The sequence below is a fragment of the Bos taurus genome, chromosome 7, assembly GCF_002263795.3.
Source record: "Bos taurus isolate L1 Dominette 01449 registration number 42190680 breed Hereford chromosome 7, ARS-UCD2.0, whole genome shotgun sequence".
Classification (NCBI taxonomy): Eukaryota; Metazoa; Chordata; class Mammalia; order Artiodactyla; family Bovidae; genus Bos; species Bos taurus.
This window is the reverse complement of record NC_037334.1, coordinates 107,861,248-107,873,729: the sequence shown is the minus strand read 5'-3', so window position 1 is coordinate 107,873,729 and position 12,482 is coordinate 107,861,248. Positions and strand designations below refer to the sequence as shown.

The window sequence follows — 12,482 nt, the reverse complement described above, 5'->3', positions numbered from 1 at the left end:
TACTGGCGAACCATACAGCCAATAAAGCACGAATATCTAGATCATATAAAGAATTCATACAACTAAACAAGAGCAACAAAACCCAACTCTAAAGTAGGCAGAGGTGCATAAAAAGCTGCTCATCACCACCAACTATCAGGGAAACGCAAATCAAACCACAATGAGATATCATCACTTACGTGTCAGAATGGCTTTTACCAAAAGGACAAGTACTGGAAATTTTTAAGAGAAAAAGGAACCCTTACATACTGTGAATGAGAATGTAATTTAGTGCAGCCACTGTATAAAACAATATGACAGTTCCTCCAATGATTAATAACATACCTCATACGGTACTAGAACTGTATGATCTAGTTATTCCACTTCTGCATATTTATCTACAGTAAACAAAAACACCAACTGAAGGAGATAGATGCCTCCTTATGTTCACTGTAACACTGTTTAAAACAGTCAGACATGGAAATCACCTAAGTGTCCATCAGGGGACGAAGAGATAAAGAAGATGTGTACATATACACGACAGAGTACTTCTCAGTCAGAGGAAAGAAGGAAATGCTGCCGTTTATGACAGCATGGATGGGCTGTGGGGCTACTATGCAAAGTGAAGTCAGTCAGTCAGAGAAAGACCAACAGCGTACGATTTCACTTAAATGCAGAATCTAAAAAACAAAACAAATGAACAAAGAAAACAAAACCCGCAGGAACAGACTGGTGGTTGTCAAAGGGAAAGCAGGCTCGGGCGTTAGTGAAAGGGTGAAGGGGCCAATTATATGCTGACAGATGATAATGAGACGCTGTAATGAGCACTCTACAGTGTACACCAGTTTTACTGGAATTAAAACAAACAAACCAAAAAACTATCCTAACAAGAAAAAGAGGTAGGAAGGAAGGAAGGGAAAAAGGTTAATTCATTTGTCAAAAAGGGAGAACAAGTCTAAATAACTATGTACTTTGTAACAGAGATTCAAAAGATATGAAATAAAAAATGACCAAACCTCAGGGAGAAACAGACAGAGTCACAATTATAATTGGAGGTTTCAACACCCCTCCCAATGACTGATTGCTAGGGAGACAGAAACGAGTAAAGACACTACTATCGACCGTCGTGACCCGTCCTGTACAGCAATGCAAACAACAAGCGCAGAGCATAGCGTGCACGTGAAGAGCCACCCGGACGGAGCACACGCTGCATCATGAGACGAGCACCCATGAATTTAAGAGGCTTCAAGTCACGTAAGATTAGATCCTGGAAGACAATGGCACTAAATTTGAAATCAATATCAAAAATATCTCTTAAAAGAAAAAACTTCTTGGAAACTAAATAATAGACTTTAAAAGACTACATGGGTCAAGGGAGAAATCAAAAGTGAAACTAAAATGTATTCTGAACTGAAAAAAATGAAAATAAGCATCAGAGAGTTTTTTGAAATGCAGCAAAAACATTACTCGGAGAAAACTGAGAACACTACAGAAGAAGATGGTCTTAATCTCAATTTCTACTTTATTAATTCAGAGAAGAAAAAGAGTAAGTGAAGCCCAGGTTAAATGGGAAAAAATTAACTGATTGCAGAGCAGAAGTCAATGCAACAGAAAACAGAATATCAATAGAGACAGTGAATGAAATAAAAGACTGGTTCCCAGATAACATCAGTAAAGCTGAGAAATCTCTAGCCAGTCTGATCAGGGGAAAAAAAAGACATAAATTACCAATGTCAGGCATGAAAGAGATAAGACCACTACAGATTCTCCAAATAGGAAAAAGACAATAAGGCAAAATAATAAACAACACTAAAAATTAATGGACAACTTAGAAAAAAATGAACAAATTCCCAAAAGGCACCAAAGTTCACTCAAGAAGAAAAAGATAATCTGAATAGCTCTCTATTTTAAAAATTAAATTTATAACTAAAAACCTTCTCCCAAAGAAAACTCTAGACCAAGATTATTTCACTGGTGAATTCTATCAAACATCTAAATCTAAGCAAGAAATAAAACCAATTCTACATAAACTTCTTCCAAAAATTGAAGAAGAGAAAATACTTCCCAACTTGTATAATGAAGCCAGCATAACTCTGATACCAAAACCAGACAATATTAAAACAAAAGGGACTCTAGATCAAAATCCTCCAGCAACACTGATAAAAAAAATTCTCCAAAAACTAATTTTTAGCAAATTGAATCCAGTGATATAAAAAAGGGATAATACAAAAAAAGATGAAGTGGGATTTAATGCAGGAATACAAGTCGCATTTTGTTGTTTTTTTTTTTTTTTTTTTTTAGCAATCATCAAATGTTTCAAACACCTGAAAATCAATGAGCACATTTCAACATATTATTAAACTGAGAAGAAAAACAACATAATCATCTAAGCAGAAGAAGATAGACCAGTTGACAAAATCCAATGTTAATGAACAAAGTCTTAGCTAGGCAGGAATAGAAGGGAATTTTCACAAGCGTATAGAAGACATCTACCAAAGTTAACATCATAACAAATACTGAAAGACAATGCTTTTCCCCTAAAATCAGGAACAAGACATAGATGTCTGCTGTCAATACTTTTATTGAATTTTGCACTGGGGGTTTTAGCTATTGTTAGAAGGCAAGAAAAATAAATAAAAGGCATCCAAATTGGAAAAGAAGAACTAAAATTCTCTTTGTTTACAGATAATATAATCATCTGTGTAGAAAAGTCAATGAAATCTACAAGGAAAGGGCAAATAAGTATGTTTTGCCAAGTTTACGTTATGAGATTGACATATATAATAACAATGAACAGTGGAAAACGGAAAATTAGGAAAAATGCTACTTATAAGAACATCCAAAAATATGAAATACACATAAATCTGAAAGGTCTATACACTGACAACTGTAAGATTATTCAGAAAAAGAAAATACACCATGTTTATGGTGTATATATAAAGTTCCAATATAATATGGTGTATTGTAAAGCTCCAATACTGTTAAAATATACATTTTCCTGAAATTTACCTATATATATATATATATATATTTAATGCATTCCAATAAAAATTCAGTAACCTCTTTTAAAAAAATTGATGAGTTGTTCTAAAATACATATGGAAATGCACAGGAATTAAAATAGTCAAAACAATTTTGGGGAAAAAGAGCACAAAGAGAAATTACACTATATAACTTTGAGATTACTAGAAAGTCACAGTAATCAAAATAGTGTTACTGGTGTCATGGTAGATAAAGAAATGAATGGAACAGATCAAGTGTGTAGAAACAGACTTACTCATTATGGTCAACTGATTTTCAACAAAATGAAACAGTAATTCAATACAGAAAGCTTAATCCTTTCTAAAAATGTTGATGGAATAAATGGATATCCATTAACAACAACAACAACAAAAAACTGACTTTAATCTATAACTTGTCCCATATACAAAAATTAACTAAAAATGGGTCATAGACATAAATATAAAAGTATAAAACTTCCAGATGCAAACACAGGTGAAAACACCTTTGGATCAGGCAGATTTTTTTTTAGATATAACGTGAAAAACCTAATGAGCTAAAGAAAAAATTGATATATTGAACTTTACTTTTAGGTAGAATAAATGATGCATTTTCAGCATTAAGAGGAAAAGCTGACATACTCCTTGTTTTTCTTTGGGTTTCCTACCATTGTTCAACCGTTATCTCTCAAGCATTCCTCTTTGAAAAGCAACACTACCCACTTAGACCACTTCCTCTCAATCTATCACCCTGCCCTAGCCCCCTTTTCCATGCCCCACATTCTACTGCCTTTTTTAATCATCTTAGCATTTGTCTCCATCTATGGACTCTGGGAGTTGGTGATGGACAGGGAGCCCTGGCGTGCTGCGGTTCATGGGTCACAAAGAGTAGGACACAACTGAGTGACTGAACTGAGCTGATTCCTCACCTTAATACCTGACACTTCAATGCACACGTTGATGATTCCTCCTTTATCCTGACCTCACAAGTCCTGTATCTTCTTACCCATTAATCCTATCTCTTGTTCCTTCCAGTACCTTACTTTCCTAAGGAGTATAATTCCAGTTAAACATAGTCAATAAAACAGATGGCTATTTTTCCACTCCTTTCCAAAATCCCACTGAAACACAAGATAAAGTATAAATTTACAATCACAAAGAAGATAGAAAAGGCAACAATCACAGATAAGACATGCCAATAAAAATGTTAGAAAATATTATAAAAGCAGGAAGGGGTAACTGAGTAGCATCAGGAAAAGCTGAAACACAAGTGTTCTACAAAGTCGAGGTCAAGAAGAGAAGGCCTTGTGACAGGAGGGGGAACTGGAGGAAAACGCGTGAAGAGGCCAAGCTTCCAGTAATAGGACAAGTAAGCACCAGGGATGGCACAGCACGGTGGCCGTGGGGCACACTGACGTATGAGATGGGACAGCTGTTAAGTGAGTCCATTCTGAGAGTTCTTATCCAAAGGAGAAACTTTTTCTACCATTTTTAATGGGGCTTTCCTCGTGGCTCAGCAGGTAAAGAATCTGCCTGCAATGTGGGAGACCTGGGTTCCATCCCTGGCTTGGGAAGATCCCCTGGAGAAGAGGAAGGCTCCCCGCTCCAGTATTCTGGCCTGGGGAATTCTCCATGGAGCTGCATTAGTTCACAGGGTTGCAAAGAGTTACAATCTATTGCAGTAATCATTTCACAACAGACATAAACCATCACGCTATATACCTTAAATCTATACAGCGATGTATGTCAATGATATCTCAATAAGACTCTGGGGGGCAGGGAGAAGAAAAGACCCACCTACAGGGCCAGATAACTCCAGGAAAGCCCGGGAACTGGAGAAAGCTAAATGAAGGAAAAGGAGAGGGCGCTGAAACAGGAGGATCGGTTCAGGCTGCATAAGGAACAGCCAGAATTCTAGGGCCTATTGCTCAGCCCACAGACAGGCAACTATTCCTCCCCCAGAGCAGACAGAAACAAGCAGAAAAAATTAACCAGAGAGCCTCTGGATGCAGAGACACCAGGCAGCTTACCAAACTAGGAGGATTAACTAAAACATGACTCTCTGAACACCCAATCTACTTTCTCTACATATTCCCGTAACAGAGTAGTCTAACAAAATACAGGACACCAGGTAAATTTGAATAGCGGACAAAAAATAGTCTTTAGTGTATGCATCCCTGGAGGAGGAAATGGCAGCCCACTCCAGTATTCATGCCTGGAGAATCCCACGGATAGAGGAGCCTGGCGGGCTACAGTCCACGGGGTCACAAAGAGTGGGACACGACTGAGCGACTGAGCACTCCGAGGCTATGCATTTCTCATTGTTGCCTGCAGATTTAACTGGTGATCTATATTTTAATTTGCTACATCCAGCAACCCTACCTTCAGACTAGAACCTAGAGAAATGTTCTTCAGGGAACCTCACTGGCCCAGGAAAGGAAGTTAAAGATATTCACATTAGGAGTTCTCAGCGAAATCAAAGGTCCTTCCCAGATCACACACCACACACACAATCTCCATAAGAAACAGAGCTTCCTCTACAATCTACTCAAATCTTAAGACCCGTGAGTGCAAGAAACACACTAATTCTAACTTTCTGAAGTAAAATAAAATTTTCTTAACTTTGAATACATACAGTGAAATGTGAAGACAATGGAAACAGCAAAAATCCAAGACTATTAAGGTGTGTAATATTTCATCTTTTATGCCTTCAAAGGATAATGAGCAGTACAATATGGACCTTTATTTTTATAGCCCTTAATTTTTAATTTTATATATTTTATAAAATGAATAATAATAATATAATCTTTAAGTTAAAAAACCATATTGTTTATTCAAAGAATTTTACGTGTCATTAAATCATCAGTATATTAGCATTTTAGTAATGAAATGGTAGCAAAAAACACCTACACATTACAATATTCCATGGGACTATACTAATGACTCACAGAAGAATTCAAGGAAGGTGCGTTATAAAGAAAGTTTGTGCCAAAAGGATAAAACAGCAGGGCGCAAGGGACCCAAGGAAGTAGGGTACTTAGGAAAATAAAATTTTAAGAAGGGTTCTCAAAGCTGACTAATCATTAGAATAATCTGGACACCTATTGGGGAAAAAAAAGATTTCAAAGCTCAAAAATTTCAGACCTAATGACCCAGAATATTGGGAGATGGACCCAAATCTCACAGTTTCTGAAACTTTCCCCATGTGATTCTGATGGTCAGCAGGAGTTTAGAACCACTGCTTTAGAATGCTGACTTAGGTGTGCTTATTCAATAGTATGGCACCCCACTCCAGTACTCTTGTCTGGAGAATCCCATGGATGGAGGAGCCTGGTAGGCTTCAGTCCATGGGGTCGCTAAGAGTCGGACACGACTCAGTGACTTCACTTTCACTTTTCACTTTCATGCTTTGGAGAAGGAAATGGCAACCCACTCCAGTATTCTTGCCTGGAGAATCCCAGGGATGGGAGAGCCTGTTGGGCTGCCGTCTATGGGGTCGCACAGAGTCAGACACAACTGAAGCAACTTGGCAGCAGCAGTAGCAGCAGGAGCTTTCAATAGTATTATCTATTTGCTTTAAGGACAATTACGAAGCTACAGACGAAAAATGATGAAATTATTCTTCTTACCTTGGATACATTGCTGACATAATTCATTTGGATAGTACTTTCCTTATCAACTTGATTACAAAGGTTCTGTAAAGTAGATGCATATTCTTTATCACTTTTTATTCTCAGGGCCATGAATTTCTTCACTGTTTCCAGTAACCGTAATTCCCAGTCTTGCAATTTTAACACAGCTTCGTGTGAATTCTTCAGGTCACTCCCAAACCCCATCTTTGTAAGGCACTGTCTTATCCTCCACACTGCACAACTGAGCCTTCTAATCAGCACATATCTGTGTATGTAAACAAAAGGAAAAGAATCTTAAATCAAAAGCAAATTAATCTTCAAAGCAAAGTTATGGCCCATTTTTTTAGAGTGAAAAAAAAATCACTATAACTGAATGTTTTCCCCCAAAGATCAGGAACAAGATGAGGATGTCCAGTCTCAGCACTTCAACTCAACCTGTTCTAATCAGTACAATGAAGGAAATGAAACAATTTCCATTGAAACTGGGAAGGAAGAAATGAAACTATATTTATTTACAGATGATATGACACTCTATCTAGAAAATCCTAACAAGTACAATTTTACGAGTATTAGAACTAATAAATGAGCTCGGTAACATTATAGGGTACAAGATCAATATACAAATAGCAACTGTATTTCTATATTCTAGCAATGACCAATCTGAAAATAAAATTTAAAAACAATTCCATTTACAACAGCATCAAAAAGAATAAAATATTTAGGAATAAATTTTGCAAAATAAACACAAAACTTTACTCTTAAAATTATAAAACACTGTTGAAAAATGCAAAGAAAACCTAAATAAATGGAAAGACTCATGTTAATGGATCCAAAAGACTTAATATTGTTAAACAGGCAATCCTGTTCAATTTGATCTACCAGTTTAACTCAATCCACAATAAAATCTAAGCTAGCTTTTTTCTTTTTTTTTTTTTTTTTGCAGAAACTGATAAACTAATCTTAAAATTTACTTAGATATGCAAGGGAGCCAGAACAGTCGACCAAACAAAAAACCAAAACACCATGAAGAAAAAGAACAGAGTTGAAGGACTCAGAATTCAGTGCCATGTCTATTCAACAGAGGAAAAAAAGTCTTCTCTACTACAGACGCTGGGACGATTGAATTCCACATGCAAAAGACTGTGGAATGCAGTCTGCCTTAGACCATATACAAAAAAATTAACTCGAAAGAAATCACAGATTCAAATAGAGCTAAAACTGTAAAACTCTCAGAAGAAAATAAAGCAGTAAATCCATGACCTTGGCTCAGACAATGGCTTCTAGATATGACACCAAAAGTACAAGAAACAAAATAAAAATATATAAATTTGGTTTCATCAAAATTAAAAACTTCTGTACTTCAAAGGCCAACATCAAGTAAGTGATAATGCCACAGAACGGGAGAAAATATTTACAAATTATGTATCTGATAAGCAGCATCTACCTGGATTATACAAAGATTTCTTAACATCAGTAACAACATAACAAACTAATAAACATGGGCAAAAGACAGATATGACTAGACATTTCTCCAAATAAAATTTATAGATGCCCACTGCTGCTGCTGCTGCTAAGTCGCTTCAGTCGTGTCCGACTCTGTACGACCCCAGACGGCAGCCCAGCAGGCTCGCCTGTCCCTGGGACTCTCTAGGCAGGAACACTGGTGTGGGTGCCATTTCCTCCTCCCACATGAGAAGATGTTCAGTCTCACTGGCCATTAGGAAAATGCCAACCAAAACCACAGTGAGACATCATTCCGTATCACTAAGATGTCTATAACAAAAGGATAGATAATAGCAAATGTTGGAGACTGTGAAGAAATCAGAACCATCATATGTTGCTGGTATAAATTTAAAATAGGCAGTTCCTCAAAAATTAAACACAGAGTTATCATATATGACCAAGAAATTTCACTCTTAGGCATATACTCAAGAGAAATAAAAACATATGCCCACACAAAAACTTGTATATGAATATCTGCCAAATAGTCATCAACTGATGAATGGATAAATGAAATATAACGATACAAGGAAACATGATTTGACAATGAAAAGGGATTGATACAAGGTACGGCACAGATAAACCTCACAAACATTCTACGTGAAGATGTCAAACACAGAAGACTGACATGCTGTCCTGTCTTCCTACATGAAATGTCCGAAATCTACCTTTAGAGACATAAATCAGACTAGTATTTGACTAAAGCTGGCAAATGCGGGAAGAAATGAAGGGCGACTGCTAACGGGTAATGGATTTCCTTTTGCGGTGAGGAGAGTGCTCCGAAATTGATTGTGGCAATGGCTGCACAACTCTGTGAACAATAAAAGCCACTAAATTGTACAATTTAAATGGGTGAATTATTCAGCATGTGAGTTATATCTCAAAGTTGTTTAAAAAATCACTAGAGCATAACTTATAATCATCTAAAGGTCAGTGGGGCTTCCCTGATGGCTTAAGGACTCTCCTTAAGGACACTCTTCCACAGAAGCAATCACCACTGAGGAGTCTGTGTCTTGGTTAACACCACCATTAATTAGGAAATGTAGAATAGTTAATGGGCTTCCCTGGTGGCTCAGCTAGTAAAGAATCCGCCTGCAATGCAGGAGACCCTGGTTCAATTCCCGGGTCAGGAAGATCCCCTGGAAAAAAGATAGGCTACCCACTCCATTTTCTTGGGCTTCCCTGGTGTCCAGATGGCAAAGAATCCGCCTGCAAGTGGGAGGCTTGGGTTCAATCCCTGGGTTGGGAAGATCCCCTGGAGGAGGGCATGGCAACCCACTCCAGTATTCTTGCCTGGAGAATCCCCATGGACAAAGGGGCCTGGCAGGTTACAGTCCATGGGGTCACAAAGAGGCAGACACAACTGACTGACTAAGCCCAAAGGTCAATTATCAGAAAATTACCCCAAATCTATTCCTACTTGTTTGATATAAATCCCAACTATGATAGAATTTATTTTCCCCTCCAGCCTCCTAGAATTTCAGGCAGTGAATGTTTCAGGGTCAGTTGTAAGAAAGAAACAAAACACATCTTTAATTTTTAGGTCTGGCTCACATCAGAAGTCAATTTAATTGAGCTGAAATCCTCTAGGCTAATCAGAAAAAAAGAGATTTTTCACTCTCACCTCAGTGACACACATTTAAAATGATAAAACTGTGACTTTTCCAAATAGGAAGCAAATTTCAATCTTCTCCTAACTGAAAACTGTTCAGTTTTATACTCAAAGAAGTCAGCAGGGGTGGGCGGGTAGGAGGGAAAGATGGTGGGAAAATATACTTCATCAAAGTTTCCAAAGTAGCAACCAGGACACTAAATGGACCTTAACATAAATAAGCCAATACAAGTAACTGACTTATCCACTTTAATATCAAGTAGGAGAATTCCAGGGGCTTCCCTGGTAGCTCAGTTGGTAAAGAATCTGCCTGCAATGCAGGAGATCCCAGTTCGATTCCTGGGATGGGAAGATCTCCTGGAGAAGGGATAAGCTACCCAATTCAGTATTCATGGGCTTCCCTGGTGGCTCAGAGAGTAAAGAATCCATTTGCAATGTGGGAGACATGGGTTCGATCCCTGGGTTTGGAAGATCCCCTGGAGGAGGGCATGGCAACCCACACCAGTATTCTTGCCTGGAGAATCTCATGGACAGAGGAGCCTGGCGGGCTACAGTCCGTGGGGTCACAAAGAGTCGGACATGACTGAGCGACTAAGCACAGCACAGGATAATTCCAGTCTTTTCACTTTGTACGCAGTACTCTGATAAACTGTATCAAAAAATTTTTTTGATAAAAAAGAAAAATTTTCCATTATTTTACGTATAGCTCAACTAAATCTCAGTGAAGACATAGTCTATCTCATACCACATTTTCCATGGAAGAATAAGAAACATTTTTTCCAGACAAAGAAAGGTGAAACATTTTGCTTTTTAAGAAACTATTTCTGAGACTGTGGTTCATTTTATTCTGTAACTTAGAATAAATATCACTTCTGCTTCTAAATGCATCTAGCTGTGGTCTAAGCTTTGACAATAATTTTTTTCTCTCATTATTAGGAATTTCAAAAGAAAGATGAAGAGCTTAGATGAATAAAAACGGAAACAGAATCTGGCAGCTGAGACACACTCCAGCCCACACTGAGGGCTTGCTTATCTACACCAACATTCTAGGTCAGGGCAAATATAAAAGGATTCAAAGTATGGTACCATTCCTTGAAGAATGACAAGTAAAGAATTTTTTAAACAACTCCATAATTAACTGATTATGTCTAATTATTAAATTAGTAGAGATGATAAACGGTTTAGGAATTAAAGGAAATGGTATCTGACAGATAATTATTCCATAGATGTCAAACAATGTATGTAAGACTATTCAGTTCAGTAGTGTTTAGAATTTTTTTAAAAACTGTAAATATTCATTAAAAGGAATTGACTATGTAAATTACAATCAAAGCTACTACATTTGACTGTAACTGAGAAACCGTTTGAAGGGAGTACCATTCAAATCTAGTCGATGTGAGTTTGCTCAGGACTCAGTCTTCACAATGTACGTGGTGGACGTGATCGTGGCACACGAGCCCAGTGGAGTGCCATTCAGCCCTAACACAAAAACGAGAAAATCCGCGGGTGGATCTGGAGCCATCATCAAGAGCTATTACCAGAAAAAAGTAAGATACAGAACTAGGTTTGTTTACATTGTACAAAAAGAAAGCAGAAAAATAGAAATTAAATGTACTTGTAAGTGCACAAAATATTTCTAGAAGAACACACAGCGGCTGGGACACAGGAATGAGAGGAGACTTTCATCATATGCCCTTCTGAACGTTTGAAGTTTGTTTTAAGTGAACATACTGATACACAAAGATTAATGAATTAAAGAATTTTTGCAAGAATCCTTCAAGCTAGGTGTCAACAGTACAAGAACCAAGAACTTCCAAATGTACAAGGTAGGTTTAGAAAAGGCAAGGGAAACAGAGATCAAACTGCCAACATCCAGTAGACCATAGAAAAGGCAAGAGAATTCCAAAAAAACTTCTGTTTCATTGACTACACTAAAGCCTTTGACAGCGTAGATCACAACAAACTGAAAAATTCATAAAAGTGATGCGATTACCAGACCACCTTACATGCCTCCTGAGAAACCTGTATGCAGGTCAAGAAGCAACAGTTAGAATCGGACATACAACAATGGATTGGTTCCAAATTGGGATAGGAGTATGTCAAGGCTGTATATTGTCACCCTGCTTATTTAACTTATATGCAGAGTACATCATGAGAAATGCTGGGCTAGATGAAGTACAAGCTGGAATCAAGATTCCTGTGAGAAATATCAATAACCTCAAATATGCAGATAACACTACCCTAATGACAGAAAGTGAAGAGGAATTAAAGAGTATCTTGACAAGGGTGAAAGAGGAGAGTGAAAAAGTTGGCTTAAAACTCAACATTCAAAAAACTAAGATCATGGAAAGTGGTCCCATCACTTCATGGCAAAGATGGGGAAAAAATAAAAACAGTGACAGACTTCATATGTTGGGCTCCAAAATCACTACAGACGGTGACCAGCCACGAAATTAAAAGACGCTTGCTCCTTGGATAAAAAACTATGACAAACCTACACAGCATATTACAAAGCAGAGACATCACTTTGTCAACAAATTTCCATACAATTAAAGCTATGCTTTTTGCAGTAGTCGTGTACAGATGTGAGAATTGGATCATAAAGAAGGCTGAGCACTGAAGAATTGATGCTTTTGAACTGTGGTGTTGGAGAAGACTCTTGAGAGTCCCTTTGACTGCAAGGAGATCCAACCAGTCCATCCTAAAGGAAATCAACCCTGAATAGTCATTGCAAGGACTGATGCCGAAGCTGAAACTCCA

General features: G+C 37.6%; 1 protein-coding gene across 3 annotated transcripts in view; it reads right to left on the bottom strand.

The window, feature by feature from the left end:
- The window catches only part of FER (FER tyrosine kinase), a 457,173-nt gene that overhangs the window by 410,657 nt on the left and 34,034 nt on the right, over positions 1 to 12,482 (bottom strand). For 2 of the 3 annotated variants that reach the window (XM_024994406.2, XM_024994405.2), the window contains one exon: positions 6,608 to 6,875. In XM_024994406.2, coding sequence (XP_024850174.1) covers positions 6,608 to 6,814 — 207 coding nt within the window. In that variant the 5' untranslated portion in view covers positions 6,815 to 6,875. Of the gene's footprint in view, positions 1 to 6,607; positions 6,876 to 12,482 lie in introns of those variants that run through there. The other variant, NM_001191336.3, reaches the window with a different exon arrangement.